The sequence below is a fragment of the Panthera pardus genome, unplaced genomic scaffold, assembly GCF_024362965.1.
Source record: "Panthera pardus isolate Hobbes unplaced genomic scaffold, ASM2436296v1 HiC_scaffold_18, whole genome shotgun sequence".
Taxonomy (NCBI): domain Eukaryota; kingdom Metazoa; phylum Chordata; class Mammalia; order Carnivora; family Felidae; genus Panthera; species Panthera pardus.
Window position 1 is genome coordinate 14,525,308 of NW_026526743.1, and position 22,082 is coordinate 14,547,389.

Consider the following 22,082-nt stretch of genomic DNA (forward strand, 5'->3'; position numbering starts at 1 on the left):
GACAACCTGTTGTGTCTCCCCCATCCAGGGCTTGACCCCCTGCCTGTGTCTCCCTATCCCACCCTGGCCACTTTGTCTGAGCTTCCCAGGTGAGCCCACTCTGGGCTGTCACTGTCGGGTCACTGGTCTGTCTCCCCATGAACTAGGGGCTCAGAGAGAGTAGGGTCCAAGGCTCTCTCAGTAGCTGCTCTTTCCCGGCATCACCCAGACCAGAACTGGTCACAGAAAATATATCAGTGAGTATTTGTTGCATAGATGAACAAATGGGTTTCCAAGCTGCTATCATTGTCTTATGTTACTGACGAGGATATAGAGTCCCAGGTAATTTGGGTGATGTGTCCAAGTGCTACAACTAGTGAGAAAATAAGCAGGGAATTGACTCTGGGCAGCCTGAGTCCATAACCTGTGTTCTTATCCAAATATGGGAAATGACTAGGGGTCTGAAAACCAGCTTTCCAACGAGGTTGATATCTTCCTGCTCTTTCCCCAAGACTTGTCTTTTCCTTCTAGAAAGCTTTGGGAGCTTTGGGCATGGGGGAGGAGAGCAGGCAGGAGGGTGGGAGGTAAGGGGAGTGGTGGGAACAAGGGAGAGGCCGGCTGAAGAACTAGGGCTGGGGCTGATTTGGAGGATAGAATGGGAAAGTCCTGAGGGGGTTCTCTAGACCCATAGGGGGCAGGCGGAGTCGACTGCCGGAGGTGCGGGGGCGGAGAAAGGGTGGGGACCGGCCCCGCGGGGGGCGATGCGGTAGCTGCAGCGGCGGCCGCAGGAGTTTCCCACAATGCAGCGCGGCGCGCTGTCCCCGGTGCTGATGCTCAGCGCTGCCCCGGAGCCTCCGCCGCGCCCGCCTCCCGCCCTCTCCCCGCCGGGCCCGGGCCCCCGCCATGGCTCGGCTCGGCCCAGCCCTGCCCCAGAGCCGTCGGGAGGCCTGGGCGCGGCGCTCGACAGCAGCCTGCGGGCCGCCGTGGCGTTCAAGGCGGAGGGCCAGCGCTGCTACCGAGAGAAGAAGTTCCGGGAAGCCATCGGCAAGTATCACCGGGCACTGCTGCAGCTGAAGGCGGCGCAGGGAGCCCGCCCTGGAGGTCTGCCCGCCCCCGCCCCCGGGCCCGCCAGCAGCCCGGGGCCAGCCCGCCTCAGCGAGGAGCAGCGGCGCCTGGTGGAGAACACGGAGGTGGAATGTTATGACTCTCTCACGGGTACGGGGCCGTCGGGGGACGCATACGGGAGAGGAGTAGGGAGTGACGGGCAATCATGAAGCCTTGAGCGGGGGACTGGAGGCTTGCATGAAACAGACCTGGGGTCTGTGAAGGGAGACCCCAGAATTTATCAAGGAGAGGGGTTGGGGACGTAGGGGAACACAGGGATGGAAGGGCTGGGAGGCAAGAAATGGGCTCTGGGCTGTCACCTGCGAACCTCAGATGAGAAAATCTTACCCTGGATTACCGATTCAAGGCCCCACCCCTCACCTGAGATTGTGTTTAGTACTCTCCCCTGCAGAAACTTCCCAGCTAATTGCCCGGGAGCGCTTGTCTGTTTTCGCGCCCTCTAGCGGCGGCGCAGGACGATTCTATCCCAATTGGTCAGAAGATTGGCGGCCCCGGTGGCCTGAGCAGTCCCTCAGGCCCGGCTCAGCCAAGGGAAAGGGCTGGGGCTTCCTGCAGCCTGAAGGCCAGGCTCCTAGCAGTCAGATGAGCTCTGGGGGTGCCGTCAGGCTCTGTGAGCACCGGTTCCGGTGTCCCCGCAGCCTGCCTGCTGCAGTCGGAGCTGGTGAACTACGAGCGGGTGCGCGAGTACTGTCTCAAGGTCCTGGAGAAGCAGCAGGGCAACTTCAAGGCCACCTACCGCGCTGGCATTGCCTTCTACCACCTGGGCGACTATGCACGCGCGCTGCGCTACCTGCAGGAGGCCCGCAGCCGGGAGCCCACAGGTGAGGGTGGACAAAGCAGGGAAAGGGGCTGGAGCAGAGGAAACAAGGGAACAAGGGAGGATCAGAGCCGAGCTGCTTCAAGGCAGTGCTGTGCCTCCTCCCCAGCATTCACCTCTCCATCCACCTACTCCTTACCCACCCACGCAGGCGCTCACCCCCCATTCACTCACCCATGTTCCTCTGACATCCACCCAACCACCTCCCATCGGTTCAGTCACTGACTCATCCTCAGCCTCCCACTCACCTACTCAGCCACTCCCTATCCACTCACCCCCCCACTCATTCATCCGCTCACGAACCCAACTCACTCACCTCTTCACCCCGGCGCTTCACCCACCCGCTACTTGTTGAGCACTCGCAGGGAGGCAGACCCCAGGGTGGGCAATGACAAGACGTTTGCAGGGGCGGGGGTGGGAGGGGCAGGTTTGGCCCAGGTGGAGGCTTGTTGCTTGCCCTCTGGGACATCACAGGGTGCACGTGTGTGTGTGGGGGGGGGCGGTGCAGAGACAATAGTCTCGTATTGAGAGCCAATGAAAAGGGCGCACAACAGGTACAGGACACAGGGCTGTGGGGGCAGAGGCAAGACTGGTTTTCCTGGTGAGAGGTTTAGAGAGAACAGGCTTCTTGCAGATGTTACGGGAGGCTGGCAGGGGCGGGGAGGGAGTACGACAGAAGTCTGTGAGCAGAGGCATTCCTGGCAGAGGGCACAGCAAAAGCAAAAGAAATGCCCCCGTTCTGCCTGTTGTGGCTGGGGTTTTGGGGTAAAGGCTTTGGCAACAGTAGCTGTGCTTGGGGTTGGGGGCACTGAAGGCTGGGGACCATGAGGTGCGAGCTGCCCCAGGACACCCAGATAATGCTGTGCCCGCCTCCCCTGCAGACACCAATGTCCTGCGCTACATCCAGCTGACCCAGCTGAAGATGAACCGTCGCAGCCTCCAGCGGGAAGACAGTGGGGCCGGGGCTGGGGCCGGGGCGGGGCCAGGGAATCGGGATGTCATAGGCTAAGGCCAACCTGGGGGACTGTCGCTACCCCCACTCCCACCTCACCATGTAACTTCCCCTGACTCACGTGTTTGCTGGTAAAGCACTTGTCACTGGTGACTGTAGCCTCTGTGTGGTGTCTTGTGGGGACGGGGAGGCGGAGAGGGAATGTGCACCTGGGCTTCACCCCCTGGGCCCCAGAAACCCAGAGGCTCAGGGAGGAAGTGTGGGATGGGGGGGATCCTAGTGGGGTGCCCCAGGACCAGGGCCTGGGCTGGGGAAAGACACAGCCAAGAGCGGTAGGGGGCAGGGGTTACCTTTAATGCTGCATTTTGTGCCGAATCCCTATGATGTGCCCTGTCCCTGAGTATCCCTGCCCACCCTCCCCCCTCACTGCAGGGTGGGCACAGGGCCCCACCCTCTGGGGTACAAAGGAATAAATTAAGTGACCCCCTCCCCCCTTCCCCAATAAATAGAGTATCCTGCCCAGGGCCTCCCCTGCCTTGTGGCGCGGCAGGCTGGGGCGGGGCCTGGGGCGCTACATTCATGGCTGCCCAGGCGGGCGGTGGGGGGCAGGCCTCAGCGGGAGCCGTGGGCCCCGCACAGGGGCACTGTGCTGTCTTGGCTCTGCCCCTCCATGTCCATGTCAAGCAGCGTGGGCTGCATGCCGGGGGGTCCAGGGCTCTCTGGGGTGTCCGGCCTGCTGGGAGGCGAGATGCTGAGTGTCCAGCCAAAGGAGACCAGTTTCCAGGGGTCCAGGCGGGGCCGGCTGGCAGCCGGCCGGGGTCTTGGGGCGAAGGTCAGGGTGGTAGGGCGGCCAGGGAACTCGGGGGGCCGGCGGTGGGTCGGGAACAAGGTCTGGGGGTCGGGCAGGCGGGGGAAGTCCAGGGGATCTCGAGGGCCTGGTAAGAGAGGATCAGATGAGGTCAACGGGGTGGGCCAGAGGATGGCATTTAAAAGCCAGGATTGTCACATGAGAATTGGGGTCTCTGACATCTTTTGAGGTATCTGCTGCTCTTCTTGGGCCCACTTTCCAGGAGGGGTGGGACCTTCACCTAGGCCCCTACGACTCCGAACTGCTCACTCAACTGGGTGCAACTCTGGGCATATTCCTTAACCTATCAGAGCCTGTTTCTTCGTCATCCCTCTAGATACAGAAAGCCCTCATCCGTCTGAAGCCTCTTATGCATGTGGCACTGGGTGTGTGCGCACACGGAGACCTGAGGCATGACACTCTCTCTGAATGGTGATGACAGCAGCTCACTACATAGGTGAGGGTTAAATAAAACAACAAAGCACGTAGCACAGTGCCTGGTAGTAGGTAGTTAACTCCTGTCCTAATCACCTTTGTCTTTGTTAACGAATTATAGAGGGACGCCTGGGTGGCTCAGTCCATTGAGCACCTGGCTCTTAATTTCGGCTCAGGTCATGATCTCACAGTTTGTGAGCTGGAGCCCCCGACTGGGCTCTGTGCTGACAGCATGGAGGCTGCTTGGGATTTTCTCTCCTCTGTCTCTGCCCCTCCCTGGCTCAGGCGCTCGCTCTCTCTCTCTCTCTCTCTCTCTCTCTCAAAATAAAAAAAATGTAGAGAGAACAGTGTCTAGCACATGAGTGTTACCCATAGTTGTTACTGTTGCCATTAATGCCACCCACCTGGCCCCTGGAGGCATTAGTTTGCCACCTCTCCTGCATTCCTGGGTCTCAATCATCTGGGGGCCCGCGGTGCCTCTAGCAGTGAGGACCATGGGGACACAGACCCTTCCCCCCATGCTAAGCAAGAGGCCACCCTGACATCTAGGGCGTCGCCGCTGGGCTGGGACCTGGGACTTTGGTGGGGTTAGAGGAGAAGGGTCGGTTTTCTGCGCCCTGGGTGTAGGCGCCTCACTCACCAGGGCGGGGAGCCGCGGGCTCAGGCGCCCCCCGCTGCCCCAGCGCCCCATCAGACGGCGTCCGCCGGTGCCCGCGGCTCACTGCGCGCGCGGCCGTGACGTGGGTGGGCGTGAGAGACTGGCGGGGGTCTTTCTTGAAGCTCTCCAGCTCCAGGTCCACCAGGGGGTTGGTGCTGGGCGGGGAGGGCGGCGGGGAGGGCGCGGCCGGCGCGGCCTCGTCGCTGTCGGAGCGCAGCAGCGAACGCGTGGAGTTGCAGTCGGACACGGACGACAGCGACACCAGGGTGGCCGAGGGCGCCAGGCCCGGGCCGGGAGCCGCGTCGTCGCGGCGACCGGGCGAGCGCCCGGGCGGGCTGAGGCCCCGCGGGAAGCGGCCGGCGCGCGGGAAGAAGAGGCCGTCGAGCCAGCGCCTCTGCTCCTCGCCGTCGGCCGCGCGCGCCTCGGCCACGTCGGCGCCCAGGCCCACGGCGCCCAGCAGCGTGGCGCAGCCCAGCAGAGCCAGCTCGCAGCGCCGCCGGCCGCCGTGCCCGGGCCGGGAGAGGGGCGCGGGCGCCCCCGGGGAGGGCTCGGCCGGCAGCGGCACCGTGAGGTAGGACGGGGTGGTGTAGGGGGAGGGAGGCACGCTGCTGCCTCCGTCCGCCTCCGCGAACTCCTCTGCAAGTGGGAGAGGGCCGTCAATCGCCTCCAGGGCTGGCCTGGCCGCAGCCCCCGCCACCCCCGGAGACTTGGTGGGCAAGGGGCTACCCAGAAAGACCCTTCTGGCGTGAGGCCACCAAGTCCCATTAAACGTGGTTCTCAAATCATTCTCCTCCCAAAGCCTCTAGGAATGACCCTGCACCCTGGGGCTGCCCTTCCCCCATTTTGGGAATGTTTCCTACCCCCTGGTCCAGTGAAATCGGATTCCTCCTCCCAGTGCGGGGGAGGGGGGGGGATGGTCACCTCTTCGTCTTGAGTTCTGTTTCCCTCCGGATGCCCCTCCCTCTCCATTTTAAAGGCACCCTCACCCTCTTACCCATCTCATTGAGGCTGGCGAAGCCTGGGGCGATCGGTGTGTGTTTGGGGGATTTGCCCAGGTTGGGGGCACTGGATGACCACTGTTTGCTTCCTTCCCCCAGGGCCTTCAGCCTGCAGGGGGCGCCAGAGATAGGGGCGGTTGCAATGCAGGCCTTCTGGCTGCCTGGGCCTGGGGGCAACGTGCAGGGCCAGGGGTGGGCTCCCAGTGCCTATACCTCTCCTCCCCTCCAGCCCGCTCCTTCTGCAGGGTGGAGCTGGGGCCCCAGGTCCGGCCCTTCTTCTTGCCTCCAACCAGCTCTTCCTTCTTTGGGGGCCCGCTGCGGCCCCATGTCCCACTGCCACCACCGCTGCCACCACCGCTGCTGCCACCGCCATCCACGGGAGTCACTGGGCCAAGAAAAGACACTTGGTTACTGGGTGTTGGACAGTCTGTCCCCACTGGGCTCCCCCCACTCACTCTCACATCCACTGTCCACCAGAAGTCCAAGGGATCTTCAACCCTTCCCTTTTCTAAATCCTTCCATAGCTCCCTACTGCTGTCAGGACAAGGTCCTAGCTCCTCAGCCTGGCAGTAGAGGCTCTGCATGTACTTCCCTGCCTTCCCTCAGCCTTGTCTCCCGTCACTCCTCACAGCCAAGCCCATCAGCCATCTATTCATTCCCACATGTCTGCTGAGCACCTGCCATACGCCAAACCCCACGGGAGGTGCTGAGAAGACAGTAGTGGGCAAAGCTGACAAAACCCCCTGCTCTTGGGAGTTTACATTTTAGGGGTGAAGACAGATGACCAACAAGAATCATACTAGGTGAGTAATTTGTGTAGGGAGTTGATAGGCGGTAAGTGCTGTGAGGGAGACGGAGCAGGAAAGGAGTCTGAGAGGTAGGAAAAGTCATGTTTGACAAGGAAGAATCTGAGCAAAGATGCGAAGGAGGTGAGGGGGTGAGTCAAGTGGATACAAGGGAGAAGAACATTTCAGGCAGAGGGAGTAGCTTATGCCAAGGCCCTGTGGCTGGCCACGCCTAGAGTGTTTAGAGCAGCCAGGAGGCCTGTGGGGCTGGTGTGGAGGGAGGGAGAAAAGGAGGAGAGAGAGGAAATGGAGTCTGGGTATGCAGGCAGAGGGCAATGAGCGCCTTGGTTGGGACCCCATGTCTATCATTTCCCAGGTGGGTGTTTCCACACCGCCATGCCTTTGCACAGGCTGTTCCCTTCACCTGGAACTCTGTTCCTTTCAGTCCTTTTCCCAGCCTCGTTGCCAGTTTTCCCTTCAAGCCTCCAGCTCTGGAGGAGTTTGTTCCCTGGAGAGTCTACTGCTCTCATTTCCACACTTTGAAAGTACCCTGACATTAGTACTGTCAGCATATGGTCATTGTCTTTGTTGGTGTCCCCATGAGAATGACCTCTGGGGCCTGGTACAAACAGGGGTCCCAACAGAGGTGGGAAGGGGGTGATATGTGGGGCAAAGCCAGGGGTGACCGATGGGGCAGAACAGATTTGAGGGGATCAGCCTTGTATCCTACCCATCAGCAAACCGGGCTGGCTGTGCCTCTGCCACGTAGCCCTGTCTCCCGCCCACAGCCCCAGTCCGGTCCTCTCCCCTTGTCTCCTGTCTTCCCCTATCGCTCCAGCCTCCCACAATCCACACCCTTCACAGCAGCCGGAGGGACAAGGTGCATTTTATCACATTACTGCCCGGCTCACGACCCCTACCACATTTAGAATAAAATCCAGTTCAGGTTCCTTAGCGAGCCCGGTTCTCTAGGCCCAGCAAGATCTGGCCCCCTGCAACCTTGACCACAAACCCACTCCTCTCCCTGCCATTCACTCCAGTCCAATCGAGCTGGCCTCCCAGGACCATACACATGCCTTGCTTATTCCCACCCCTGGCCTTGGCCCTTGCTGTTCCCTCCTGCAGGGACACGCTTCTTTTGGATCTTGACCCTCCTCGCTCCTTCTTACCACCCGGGTCCCTGCTCAAACCCCAGCTCCTTACACAGGCCTTCCTGATGTAAAACAGCACCTCTCCTCTTTTATTTCCCTTCCCTGCTTTCCTTTGTAGAGCTTATCACTATAGTATATGTACCACTCTAGTGTCTGTTGACCCCTGATGAGAATGAGGGAGGGGACCCCGCCTGTCTTGTCCCTGTTGTTCCTCCAGCTTGGTGCCCAGTAAATGTTCACAGAACATTGTGGACTACTGACTGGTCAGGGCCTTGGGAGATACTCACGGCGAATGGCCCTCAGCCGGGGGATGATGCTGGGGCTTGCAGGGGGGCTGGCCCCATCGGATCCTTTCCGCTTGTCCAGGGTTGGAGAGGCTTGGACTGTGATCTTATGCTCGAAGCCTGTGGAAAGAAAGAGACTTTCCTGAGCAAGATGCTCCATGGGTAACCGGAGAAGTTCCCTTTGTGGGATAGAAGGAATGCCAGAATGGAATGCCACTGTTTTCATTCCTTAAACGGGGGTTCGCAAACTATGGTCTCCAGAGCGGTGGCATCCACGTCAACTGCAAACCTCAGGGGCAGCACTCACTCTCAGGCCCTCTGAATCGGCAGCTCTGGGGTGAAGCACAGCCATGTAACCGTGATGAGCCCTCCAGAGACCTCGGGCGCACGCTTCAATTGGGGAGGAAGGATCCTAATGGGGTCCTTAATTAACTAAGGATTGACTACGGATCTAGGCCTAAGTGTCCAGTGTGGCAGCTATTAGCCACAAGTGGCCACTGAGCACTTGCAGTGTGGCCACTGCATCTGAGCTGCTGGAGAGTTTGAACCTATCTGTGTAGTCGCAATTAATCTAAATTTAAACTTAAAAATGGATCCTCAGTTCGGTTATTGAAAACATTTAAGCATGTTTGATGCAAATCTTGGGGATGTGAATCAACTTTTTTTCAACTATAAATTTCACGAAACCCAAATACAGGTCAAGTATTTTTGAGGAAAATTAAGCATCTGGACCAAGGTACACTGTAACCATAACATATACGCTGGATTTCAAAGATTGGGTGTGAAAAGAAGAGGTTAAAATCTCTAACAATTTTTCTTGTATTGATACATGTGACACTGTAGCATTTTGGATATATCAGGCTAAATAAAATATATTGTTAAAGTCAATTTCACCTGTTTCTTTTCCATTTTTTCCCTTTTCCCTTTTTTTTTTTTTTTTAAGGTGGCTACTAGATTTAAAATTAGCCATGTGGCTTGCATTAGATATCTGTTGGCCAGTGCTGTGCTGGTCACTGCATGATGGCTTATAACATTACAAAGAGAGGGTTGAGCAGACATCATGTGTCTTATGATGGGTGAGCGGGGTCATGTTACCTAAGAAGCAATCTTTGGGGGTGGGGGAAGAGACCCAACCGGAACTTGAAACTGATTATGCCTTGAGACAAACCTATTGGGTTGATCCACATGAAACTTGTTTTGGTTTTGGTCAAAAAGGGCCGGACATCCGCAGTTTCACATAGTTTAACTTAATACCAGTTAATAGGAAATTTAGGGGACAGAGGACAAGGTAAGTCATACTGGGGAGACGCAAGCAGCAGCCTCCAGACTGTGGGAAGTGCTGCAGAATAAATGATGCAAGGAGAAAAAAGCTGATTAAAAGATTAAAAAAAATAGAAGACAAAACAATAACAATTTTTAAAAAGCAAGGACGTGAATGCCCTAAAAGTGAAAAGAAAGGTTATTCTTGGCGGGCAGCCGGGGGTTTGTGCTGGGAGGGAGCGCGTGGCGGGGCATGTGGGGTGGCTGTGGGTTCTCTCTGCTTGGGTGGGGTGATTATACTAACTCAGTAAGCTAGACGGGTTTCTGGTCCCTTTCCACATGTGTGATACATTCAGCAATAGAAAAGTTTTCAAAAAAATAGGAGGAGGAGGTAAACCCCGTGTTAGGAATGCTCCCAGCAGCCCCTGGGGGCCGCGTAAGGCGTGTGGGCGGTACCGGAGGGCAGGCTGATGTGGCTGCCGCCTTCCCGCAGCTTGAGCAGGCGGCTGCGCTTGAAGTTGCCCTTGCGTTTGCGGACCCTGGGCTTCTCCTGGCTCAGCTGGCACATAAGCAGGTGCAGCTCACGCTCCACGATGTCCATCTCGCGCTCGGCCAGCTCCTGCTCCCGCCGCCGCAGCTGCTCCTCCTGGAAGCGCTGCTCCTGGGCCGCCCGCAGCAGCTCCTCCTCACGGCTCCGGAGTTCCTGGAAAGAAGATGGGGCGAGGGCTCACCTGTCAGCCCCTTGGGGATGGACCTGGGGGCTACTGGGTCTGCTTGGGGCACAGCACAAGGACGTCCTGCTAAGGGGCAAATTGGGGGCACAACCTAACTCACTCTTCACCAGCCAAGCTGGGCGCCGGTGCTCCAGGCTGTATTAGCCCAAAGAAAGGGGTGGTTTTAGTTTTCACCTTTAAGTTTTTGACTCTTCAATTTGGAAAACTTTGAACATCCACAAAAGCAGAGACAGAATAGTGCCCCCAATTCTCATCATTCCACCTAAACAACTCTTTTTACTTAGCAAACCTTTTTTCACGTATCTTCTTCCTTGTCTCCTCCCTTTTTCCCTCCCTCCCATTTTTGCTGTTGTGTTTTAAAACCAATCTCAGGGGTGCCTGGGTGGCTCAGTCAGTTAAGTGTCTGAGTTCGGCTCAGGTCATGATGTCACAGTTCACAAGTTAGAGCCCGGCATCTGGCTCTGTGCAGACAGAGCTTGCTTCAGATTCTGTGTCTCCCTCTCTCTCTGTCCCTCCCTTGCTTGTACTCTGTCTGTCAAAAATAAATAAAACATTAAAAAAATTTAGGGGTGCCTGGGTGGCTCAGTCAGTTAAGCATCTGACCCTTGATTTTGGCTTAGGCCATGATCTCACAGTTCGTGGGTTCAGGCCCTGTGTCAGGCTCCGTGCAGACAGTGCAGAGCCTGACAGTGTGGAACCTGCTTGGGATATGCTCTCTCTCCCTCTCTCTCTGCCCCTCCCCTGCGTGCTCTCTTTGCCTCAAATAAATAAACTTAAAAAATTAAAAAAAAAATTTTAAGCCAATCCCAGACATCAGGCAGTATCACTTGTAAGAGCATCAGTGCAGGGTGCCTTTTTCTTATTAATCTGCCAACAGGCCCCTTTCTTAATATGCAAAAGAGGCCCCTTTAGCCCTGCATGGACCCAAAGACTGGGGCTCAGGGGAAGGGACTCTGCCCCACCAAAGGCATCAGAAATGCAGGGGTCTTGCTCCATCCCTCCCACTGTGCCCCCTGCCTTCACCTTCTCTTTGGTCCGGAGGTCATCAAACATGTGCTGAATTTCCAGCTTCCAGTCTTCCTGCAGCGAGTGGAAGGACTCCAGTGGCATCTGGAATAGGGCTGACTGCTCGATGACTTCAAGCTGCTTCAAGATACTGCCGAAATCTGGCCGCCCATGGGGGTCTGGGTCCCAGCATTCTGGGGTGGGGGTGGGGGGGACAGCAGGGGGGTGGAGAGGTCAGTGGCCATGCTCTAGGGCATCACCCTGCTTTGTGGAAGACAGGACTTCAGGGGACTGTGGACAAACAACTTCCATGGAACTGAGGGAAGGAATTCAAAGCCAAATTCCTGGCAACATTACAGTGAAACCTGGCTTCGGCTCCCTCACTTGTGGCAGAATCAAGGATCAGGGAAGAATCCCAGGGCCAGCGAAAGCTAACAGGTGCCCTCAAGGGCCGTGGGCCTGGCTGGAACAACAGTTTGGGGGACACAGAGCCAACTGTAGGGGAGACAGTTTGTGGTCCAATGGTTGCAGCCCCTTCTCCCTCACTCCTGGGCCCACCGGTATGGATGGATGTGAAGGGGTGAGGTCTGGCCCGAGGGCCCCTGCCACCCAAGCTGAGCCTATCTCCACAGGGCCCTGGCTCACCCTCCAGTAGGCGGGCAAAGGGCTCGGGGCACGTGGAGGGGATGGGCAGCGTCAGCTTGTTCATAGCCACGCCATATGCCACGGCCAAGGCGTCGATTTCACGGTAGGGGACCTCACCCGTCAGCAGCTCCCAGAGCAGCACCCCGAAGCTGCAGGTGGGGAAGAGGGAGGGTGATGCCGCAGCCCACCCCCATGCTCACCTACACCCCATCCCTGCCTCCGGTCCCGTGGTGGGCCTCCCTCACCCCCACATCCGGCGCTGGTTCATGAGGCCACGAGAACATGATTGACCTCCGCTGGCCTGATCTCAAATAGATGTGGTGGGGTTGGCTGTCTGATGTCTTGCCTTTGCTCTCTCTTCCCTCACCCCTGTCTGAAAACTTTCAGTGTCTCACCTGTACCCCCTGGACAGAGCCACTTTTCTTAGCCCTGACCTTTGACGTCCCCTGCAGCTTTGCCTCTAAGCCCTCTTGCCCCCGTACCAACCCCAGCTTCGCTGAACAAGTTGAACAAGCCCTAAGCCCTGTTCTTCCTAACCTCTGGCTTTGCACATGCTGTCTCCTTCATCAAGAACATCCTTCCCTGTGTGTAACTGTTCTTTCAGTCAAAACTCAGGTGTCCCCTCTCCCAGGGAGGCTTCCTTGATTCCACAGCCTCCAAAGCTAGATGAGAGACCCCCCTCCTCTATGTTCCCACAGAACCCTCAGCACTTACCTCTAAAAACAAGTTAACACTATTTAACATTTATAAAGCACTTACTCCAGGCCAGCACTGTGCTAGGCGCTCTCAGTAATCCTCACAACAGCCCTGTAAGGCAGAAGGTATTGGTATGACCCCCGTTTTAGCCGGGGGACAGGTGCAGGCACAGAGAGGTTAAACTGTCTGCCTAAATGTCACACAGCTAGTAAGCGGACTGGTCTCAGTCCACACTTGGGCTCAGGCCTGCTTGATGCCCATGACGGTGTCCTTGATGGATACACAACACTGGAGCACGCACCACTGTGCTACGGTCACCTGCCGGTCCACCTTCTCCAGTAAACTGAACACCATTTTGTGCGGTGTCCAGCATGCAGTGAGTCCCCGAGCTCCCCCACATCCACGCATGCATCTGACATATAAATGTCTGCCGTGTGCCAGACACTATTCTGGGCACTGGACCAAGATGGACACCACCTCTGCCCTCCTACGGCTGACGGCCTCCCTGTCATTCTCAGTGCCAGCACTGGTGAATGTGACTGGGCATCTGCTGCCTGGAATCATTTCCCATCCTCCTTTGCAGCTAAGCATGCCCATATGGCGATGGTTCTGGCCAGTGGGGTGCAGGAGGACGTGTAATATGCAACTAACTTCCAGGAAGTTAAAGAGAGTCCTCGGAGTCCCGAAGTTTAGAAGTTTAGAGTCCTTAAGGAGAATTGGTGTCCTTTCCTCTTTTCCTGCCTGCTTGCTGTGATGTGGACATAAAAGCCGGAGCTCAAGCAGCCGTTTTGGATGATGAAGTGAGCTTTGGAATGGAGACCACACAAGGTGGAAGAAAATAATAATGGCTCTCAACTGGGGGTGGTGTGAACCCTCCACCTGACCTGTGTTGCTGGAAACCTGTGAGGATGTTTTGATTGTCACAAGGACCGGGGAGCGCTATGATGTTTGGTGGCTGGGAACCACATCCTAAAAAATACACGGCAGTACCACACAAGAAAGAATTACCTTGCTCTAGGTCAGTGACGCCCCTGTTGAGGAACCCTGACATAGGACCCTGAATTCCTGTCACCGGGACCACCACATCAGTCCTGGGCTTTACAGGAGAGTAGAAACTTCAGGCTTGTTTTTATTTGGGGATTTTCTGCTCCTTGCCACGGACATATGGCTCTGTGCAGTTTGGTACCACAAATGAATGCCTAATGGAAAGCCAGTTAGAACCTTCCCCAAAGAGCTGCACTGCTCTAGTGGAGACTTCCTGTCTGATTTGTCTGCCCAGAAGCCATGACTTTGCTACTTGGTCCATCTGGAGCCTTAGCTGGGGACTGACCTGGGTTTGGCTCCCTCCCAGTAGAAGGCCCCAGGCTGAAGAGTATCTGCTGTCGCCATCAAGTCTCACTGGTGATGGCAACAGCCTCCTCGCGGGCCTCCTGCCCCCACTCCTGTCCCCCACAATCCATTCTGCATCCTACAGCCGAGGGAGCCTTGCAATGCTAAACCAGATTGTGCCATTCATAAATGCTCCTAATGGCTTTCTGCTGCACTTAGAATAAAGCCTGGCGTCCGGTCCCTCATCTGCGGGGTTCCCCGCTCTCTCTCCTATGTCATTTTCTACCACCTTCCTCCTTGCCTCCTCTGCTCCAGTCACCTGGCCTCACGGCTGTGTCTGGAATAGACCAAGCTCGTTCTCACGTCAGAACCGCCTTTGTGGGCACTGTCCCCTCTGCCTGGGAAGCTTCTTCCCCCAAACTTTGCATGGGTGGCTCCTTCTTATCATCATCCAAAACTCAGCTCAAGTGTCATTTCTCAGAAAAGCCTTCCCTAACATCATCCTCCAGCCCTCAGAGTGCTTTCGATTTACCTCCTGGCTCTTAATACTATCTCATACTTTGTTCTGGTGGATTAACTCTTTATCTTTGGAAAATTATTTTACAACTTTTTAACTTAAAACCAGCTCCCCCCCCCCCCCCCAGCTTCTTGTGTATTTGTTTATTTATTTACTATTCCTCTGGGCAGGAAATGTGTCTAGATTTTTTTTACTGCGGTATCCCTAGCACCCAGTGCTGATGGATGGATGGATGGATGGATGGATGGATGGATAGCTGGATGAATGGATGGATAGATGGATGGATGGATGGCTGGAAGGAAGGAAGGAAGGAAGGAAGGAAGGAAGGAAGGAAGGAAGGAAGCAAGGAAGGAAGGATGAAAGGATGCCTCCAAAGCCTCAATTTCCTATTGACAAATGGGGTGGTGTACTGGATGGTGTCTGAGGGGCCCTTGGTGTTGACATCCTATTTCTATATCTTCGTAATTTTCCACTCGAATCCAAGTCCTTCTCAGCTGCCACTTCAGCAAGCAGACACCTGCTTTGGTACTTTGATGGTCTGACCTTGCCAGGGAGCCTCTCTGTCAGGCCTGGATCCTAGCTTCTGCAGGAGACTGTCCCTCCCACTCTGAAACACCCTCCTCCCCTCCCCCATTTCCGGGATTCCCCAGCCCCACCATCAGCACCTCCAGACATCACTGCTTTTGGAGAAGAGGGAGAGACGGATAACCTCCGGAGCCATCCAGGCATAAGTCCCTGCAGCGCTCATCTTCGTGGTCTTGTGCCACTCGCGGGCGAGGCCGAAGTCCGTGATCTTGAGCACCGTGTCTGCGAGGTTGTGGTTCTCGATGGCCTCCAGAATAAGAACTGTGGGGCAGGAAGAAAGATGGGTCACCCCAACCTTCTGGGCTGCAGACCTGAGCGTCCTGCCCGCCTGCCTCAGCTGAAACCTCCTACTTGTTCTCTCCCTCTAACCATGAGTAACCATGAGTTACCCCCCTCTGCAGCAGGTCCTTTCCTGGTCTGGAATATCATGGATGCTTCCATGCCAGTCGGATCCCTGCCCCAAGCTCCCATGAAGGAGGAGGAGCTTCCTCTGGGTCTACTTCCCTCCTGATTCTAACCTGGGCTCTGGGGAGCTCTGTGAAATGTGGGTAGCCAAAGCCCAAAGCCTTGGTTCTCCTTTGTTCAGGGCTTGAATTCTTGGCCACCAGTGAGGTGGGAACTAGACTCTGAGCAGAAGGGATGAATGTGCTTCTCCTTTGCCTTTGTCACCCCCTGTGGCAGACTGCATTCAGGGCCCCAGATCTACCCCTTTCTGCATCACCTTCTTCACCACCTGACTCTGCACTCCTTTCCACGGAAGGGGAAGAGTCTATTTCCTCCTCCTTTACCTTGGGTTGGCCCTAGGACTTGTTTTGGTCAACAGAACAAGGCAGAAGTGACAGAATGCCATTTCCAAGCCTAGGCCTTAAGAGGCCTCACCTATCTGCCTGCCATCACCACGAGACCATGCCTCGGCCAGCCTGCTGGTCCAAGGTAGATGGGAGGTACTCAGAGTAAAGTCTTCCCTGCTGAGGCCCGCCTAAGTCAGCTCACGCTCCAGCAGGCCCATGTGTGTGTGAGCAGCAATAAATGACATCAAGTTTTAAGACCCTGAGTTTTGGGGGTGGTTTGCTACGCAGCATTACTGTGACAAAGTCTGACGGCTATATCCCCCAAGCATCTTGAATGGTTCCAACTTGCTGTCTAGGGCTATTACTAACAACAATTATAATCATGGCTGGTGTTTATCAGCGGCCTATGATATGGCAGGCACTGTGCTAGGCCTTTACATGGATTATCTAGAAAGCAACCCATTTTATCCACTGGCAAACTGAGGCTCAAAGAGATGAAGTCCCTTGGCCAAGAGTGTATACCTAGAAAACTGTGGGGCAAAGGCCTGACCTACATCTGTCATTAGAGCCCAATCTCTTAACTGCTATGATATTCGACCAGCATGTATCAAACAGGCCCCAAAGTGTACAGGCCTGCCTGGGCATGACTCCCAGCTCTGCCACTTATCAGCTGCATAACCTTGTATGATTTATTCTTCTTAACGCTAGGATTTCTCCTCTGTTAAGTGGGGATGGTAATAGTATTTACCTTATAGGGTTGTAGTAAGGTGAAGCACCAGTAGGCCCTTTAAAAATGTTAGCTATTATCATTAGTGTGTGATATGGCCATAGTTGGCCTTTACTTCTCCCCCCAGATCTTTGACCATTCCTGGTGACTTCTCCTGTCATAACAACAGTGAGCTAATTCTACTATCATCAAAGCCCAGAAGCCTCCCTCGACTCTCTAGCATGTGACTCCATGCTTCCCTTCTTGGGTCCCCACCTCTTCTGTTGGTGGGGTGACCCTGTGACAGACGGAACACACTATGGTCTTACATTTCATTTCTGCATCATCCCTTGCTTAAAATCTTCTGATGGCTTCCACTATGTAAAAAACAAAACAAAACAAAACCCCAAATCCTCATCATGGCCCCCAAGGTCATCATGATCTGGGCCCTGCCTACCTTTCTGACCTCATCTCCTACCCCTCCCTCGTTCCTCCTCTTCCAACCCCTCTGGTCTCCTGGCTGTTTCTCCCGCAAGGCATGCTCATTTCCACCTTAGGACCTTTGCTCTGCCCAGACCTTTGCAAGGCTGGGTTCTCTTTGTTCAGGTCCCTGCTCCAGTATTGCCTTCCCTGACCATCTGATTCAAAGAGCTCCTTCTGCTTGTTTTATTTTCTTCAGAGCCCCCTGGTCTTATCTGGAAATTTTATCTACCTACCTACCTACCTAATATCAGTCATCTACTTCTGTTTACTAGACCATAACTTCTACGTGGGGAGATCTTGCCTGGTTCACTTCTGTAATCCCAGCACTTAAGATAGGGCCTAGTATATTTAATTTTGCTTCAGAATTATCAGTTGAATGAACCAATGTACGAGCGACACCAGACGAGGGGCTCCTAGGGAAAGATGAATGGAGGAAGCTGTGCTGTGGAGGCCCTGTGATCTGTCCTGGGCATGGACTTGTCCCATTGACTGAGCAGGAAGCCCTGGCCTAAGGAGCCCCAACAACGCCACATCCAGGTGGCACTGGCTACAGGAAAACCTAGAGGCCTGGGGGCATGTCCTTACACCCCACCTTCAGGCTGTGAATCAGAGGGGTGAGGAAAGGCCAGGAAGGCACCCCAGCCTTCAAGGGGAGCATGCTGGTGGTCCTGCCTCTATTTGCCCAGCATGTCAGAGGAGTCTGAGCATCAGGGAGGCAGGAACCATCTGTGTCTGTCTTTGCTCAATTCCCTGGCCCCGCCACAGGGCTTGGCACACCTTGAGCACCTGGCAGCTCGGTTGGTGTACAAGTGTAAGGCCTGGAAGATAAGGAAGACCACTCCCTCTGTTCTAGGGGCTTGCAGTGGTCGTGGCTCTGCATAGCAACAACATTGCAGAAATAGCGGGATGGATTCAAACACATTTCAGGGTGTGGAACTGACAGGAATCAGAAGAGATGTGGGAGTCCAAATGTGAGAACAAAGGGGAAATCCTCACATTTCCAGGGAGGGCAGGGAACATGCTGGCCTCATTCACTGTTGATCCCTCTCCTTAGCACATGACTTGGCCCAGCAAACACCAAATGAAAAATGAAAGAATAGATGCATGCAGAAATGAAAGGGAGTGAGATGGGGTAGAGGAAGCTTGGGAGAGCCAGGAAGGTAGGATTCTTCCCCCGCTATATCCTTAGGACGCAGGACTGGGTGTGGCACACAACAGGCGCTCCGGAAATGGGTGAGGCCACTGCGGTCTTGGTCCCTGTTGGGCTCCTGTTAATAGGTGCTCAACTAATACGTGCTGACATCATGAGAAGCTCCTTGATCTAGAGGTGGGTCCTGGGGAGCTTTCTCTTCCTGCTGGCCCCAGTCCCCATTCGACCAACCAATCAAGTTTTGAGAGCCTGTGATAAGCCAGGCAGCCTGGAAGCTTTTACATAAGGCACATCCCTTTCCCTCCTCCCTCACTCTGGCTGGGGCAGAGGCCTGAGAGGACTCCAGGAAGTGGTTCTCAACCCCGAGGAGACACTTGCCAATGTCTGGAGACAAGTTTTGGTCTTTGGTGGAGAATGTTAATGGCATCTACCAGCTAGAAGCCACGGATGCTGCTAAACAACCCACAAGAGAACTGCCTCCTACAATCATCCAGCCCCAAATGTAAATAGTGCCAAGGTTGAGAAACTCTGACTCCAGGCTAGATTCTTTCGGTCTCTGCCCGGTGGACCCTGGCATCATGGCTGGACAGTGAGTGCCATGAGGGCAGGCCCTGTGCTGTCCATGCTAGGAGTTCGGGGCCTGTCACAGTGTTCATGGATACATACTTATTAAGCTACTGTGACTCTTAGCCTGGGAGACAGGCGGTCCTTCAACCTTTCCAAGCCTCCTTTTCCTCCCTCACTTGGCCCGGAAGGTATACCGCTGCCCCTTCTTGCCCTAGGCAATATCTTCTGGTGTCCCCATTTCCCACCACCTAGGCTTGACCTCCTAAGATTCGGTGGAAGCAAGTTTTGGGGGGAGGACACCACTTACTGTTGATGGACTTGAGGTCCCGGTGGATGATGGGCACAGGGGCATCATTGTGTAGGTAGTTCATGCCCCGGGCCACCTGCACAGCCCAGTTGACCAGCACATGAGGGGGCACCCGGCGGCCCGCCAGCACCCTGCTCAGTGCGCCCCCCCTGGCATACTCCATCACCAGGCAGAGGTGTGGGGGGCTGAGGCAGGCGCCTCTGAGGGCAATGATGTTGGGGTGCTTCAGGGCTCCGAAGAGCCTGGCCTCCTGGCGCACCTGCTCTGCTGTCACTGCCGGGTCCCGCTCAGGGTCCAGCCGGGCGGCCTTGACAGCCACCTCCTCGCCGCGCCATAGGGCCCGGTAGACCTTGCCAAAGCCCCCTACACCGATGATCTCTTCTAGCTGCAGCTCGTGGAAGGGGATCTCCTGGGGCAGCTGGAGGCCCGCGGGCGCGGCGGGTGCGCCAGGGGCTACGTAGTTGCTGGGGAAAACGCCCACACGGCCGCTGGGTAGCTGCCCGGTCCACCAGCCCTCGTCGCCCGACACCGCACAGTCCTGGGAAAGCACCTGGACGCGGTCGCCCCTCCGCAGGGTCAGCTCCTCATCGCCCGCCGCCTCGTAGTCGAACACCGCGGTCCAGACGGGCCCCGTGGGGGTCGTGCCCCACTCCTTGGCCGTCCCCCCCTCCTCCTCCTCCATGGGGGAGGGGCCGGGGGCTGCGGGAGGCCGCTTCACACAGGCTGCCCGCGGGATGCAGAGGGCGGGCCCCGGCGGCCAGGATGGGGGGCAGTCCCTGCGGGTTCTAGGGGGCTCCTGGAGGCCATGGCTGGGGGCGGGGGCCCTCCACAGGAGCAAGAAAAAGCCTCCTTAAAAGGGCAGGGTCGTCCCCTCTGATTCAGCTGCCCAGGCGGGGCGGGGTGCGGATAGGGTGGCGGGTTCACCTGTCTCCCCCAAATGTCAGGGCGCTAAGAGGGCCTGGCCGCGCGGCTCCCCAATTCCTGCCGGGGCCCGCCGGTGGGGGGCGAGGGTGAGGGAAGCAGGCAGCCCCCTTCCCCACGCCTCTCACCCCGCGCAGCTCCACCGGCGGCCCCCGGCTCCGCATCCCGGGCCACGACCGCCGGGCGGGGTGGGGGTGGCGGGGCCCCGGGGGCGCCCGCCCCGGGATGGGGTGGCGCGCCCCTCGGCCTTCTCACGCGCGGGGCGGCCGGGCTGCCCCCATCCTCAGCACCTGCCTCCCGGTCGGCCCCAGCCCTGCCCCCGCCCGCGCCGCTTCCCGGGGCCGCCGGCGGTGCCTGAGTGACGTGCTCGCCGCCGCCGCCGCCGCCGCCGCCGCCGCGGTGCCGCCTGGGAGTTGTAGTCTCCGGCTGCGCGGCCTCGAGGCTGTTCCCCTAGCTTCCAGAGCCCCGCTGCCAGCCTCGGGCCGCAGTGGGGACCCCACGAGGCCGAAGGAATCCTCCCGAGGAGATAAGCTTGGCCTCGGACCCTCCCTGGGACTCGGTGGGCCAGATGCCGGGAGGAGGGAAGGAGGCGGGGGCCAAGCGCTCCTCACAGACCCTACGGGTCCGCGGCTCAAGATGGGGTTGACGGTGGCGGACCGGTTTCGCAAAGCGAAATAGAGGAGCTGCGTGAGTGGTGGTTACTGGCTCCAGCCTCTAACGCGGCTGGAGCACGGTCCCCTTGGCTGCCCGTCCCCTCGGGCCCCGACCCGAGGTGCACGCCGGGAAATGTAGTCCGTTCTGGGACAGGCGCCGCGGGAGGCGGCCTCAAACGTTGGAGAAAGGTTGGTGGCTCCTGCCACCTAGGGGATTCGGCTGATGGCGAGGCCTCAGCAGGGAAGATGGGGCTGGCAGGACGTGTTCACTGTCCGTTGGGAAATCACAGCCATGTCTTTCCCCACCAGCTCTGGTTTCTTCCACCTCAGCAGTCAGAACTCCCGCCTCTCGTAATAGGAACTTCAATCTATTGGGGCTTAATGCGCATCTTGTGCTAAGCGCTTTGCATGGTATCATCAAATTCTCGCAAAGCCCCCATTTTACAGATGATGCATTGAAAAGCAAAGTCACTTGTCCAAGGTCACAGAACTGTAAATGGCAAAAGCAAGCCTCAAAGGTAGGTTTTAAAATTAAAAACAAACATGATTTAAAAACAAAACACTGCCTTCCCATTTAAAGAATGAGGATATTGAGTCCTGCAGAGGTTCAGTGACTTGCTCAAGATCTGTAAGCTTGTAAACAGCAAAATTCTGGGCCTTTTCACGTGGTTTCTCCCGAGTGGCCCGGAAGTCTGGAGGGAGGAGATAAAAGAGGTACCATGAGGTGCTCTGCTTCCCAAGTTCCAGACCCCGCCCCTGCTCCTGGGAAGTTGTTCCACTCTTAGAAGTGGGTACCTGGTCTCTTGTCTACCCATCAGGAAAACATAGGAACTATCAAGAATGCTTGTTTGAAGACAGAGTCCCCCCTTATTCTGAGTTATAGGCAGTTCTGCCATGAGTGATATATGCGTTCCTGAAAAACCCTGGAGTTCTACAAAACAGCTCACTAAACATAACAAGAATTTAAGGGGAAGAAGAAAAAAAAAAAAAAAACACCCCAGGGTTAGATTGCTCAAAACACTGGCAACTTCATAATCAGAGTGCTACGAGACCAATAATGATTCTCGAAGAAATACTAGCACAGTTACTTCCACGGAGGTTTGCGCTTAGCAACATCTTCAGTGCCTTCTTTGCAATCTTACGGGGCTTGTGCTTCCTTCTCAGAGATGCTGGTCTGGATATATTAATTTCCTTTTCTTTCCTTTTCTTTCTTTGAAAACTTTCTGGCTTTATTATTATTTTTTAATTTTTAAATTTTATTTAAATCCAAGTTAGTTAACATATAGTGTAATAATGATTTCAGGAGTAGAACCCAGGGATTCATCACTTACATAGAACACCCAATGCTCATCCCAATAAGTGCCCTCCTTAATGCCCATCACACATTTAGCCCATCCCCCCCAACACCTCTCAGTTCTCTGTATTTAAAGTCTCTTATGCTTTGCCTCCCTCTCTCTTTTTATCTTATTTTTCCTTCCCTTACCCTATGTTCATCTGTGTTGTTCTTAAATTCCACATATGAGTGAAGTCATATGATATTTATCTTTCTCTGACTGACTTATTTCGCTTAGCATAATACATTCTAGTTCCACCTATGTTGTTGCAAATGGCAGGATTTCATTCTTTTTGATCACCGAGTAATATCCCGTTGTGTGTGCATGAGTGTGTGTGTGTATGTGTATATATGTGTGTGTGTATATAT

The 22,082-nt window shown here is 55.8% G+C and overlaps 2 protein-coding genes across 2 annotated transcripts; one reads left to right on the forward strand and one right to left on the reverse strand.

Moving 5' to 3' along the window:
• The first annotated feature begins 725 nt into the window (after positions 1-725).
• Positions 726-3,026, forward strand: TTC9B (tetratricopeptide repeat domain 9B). The gene is made up of 3 exons (XM_019432141.2): positions 726-1,194; positions 1,743-1,925; positions 2,803-3,026. Exons 1-3 carry the CDS (start codon positions 780-782, stop codon positions 2,928-2,930), a joined length of 726 nt encoding a protein of 241 aa, XP_019287686.1. The 5' UTR covers positions 726-779; the 3' UTR covers positions 2,931-3,026.
• A 180-nt stretch (positions 3,027-3,206) lies between these two features.
• MAP3K10 (mitogen-activated protein kinase kinase kinase 10) lies at positions 3,207-20,447 on the reverse strand. The gene is made up of 10 exons (XM_019432140.2): positions 18,807-20,447; positions 14,883-15,063; positions 11,676-11,824; positions 11,049-11,224; positions 9,748-9,994; positions 8,035-8,151; positions 6,025-6,196; positions 5,808-5,920; positions 4,796-5,449; positions 3,207-3,808 (listed from the first exon to the last, which is right to left on the reverse strand). Exons 1-10 carry the CDS (start codon positions 19,486-19,488, stop codon positions 3,486-3,488), a joined length of 2,814 nt encoding a protein of 937 aa, XP_019287685.2. The 5' UTR covers positions 19,489-20,447; the 3' UTR covers positions 3,207-3,485.
• Positions 20,448-22,082: the final 1,635 nt, after the last annotated feature.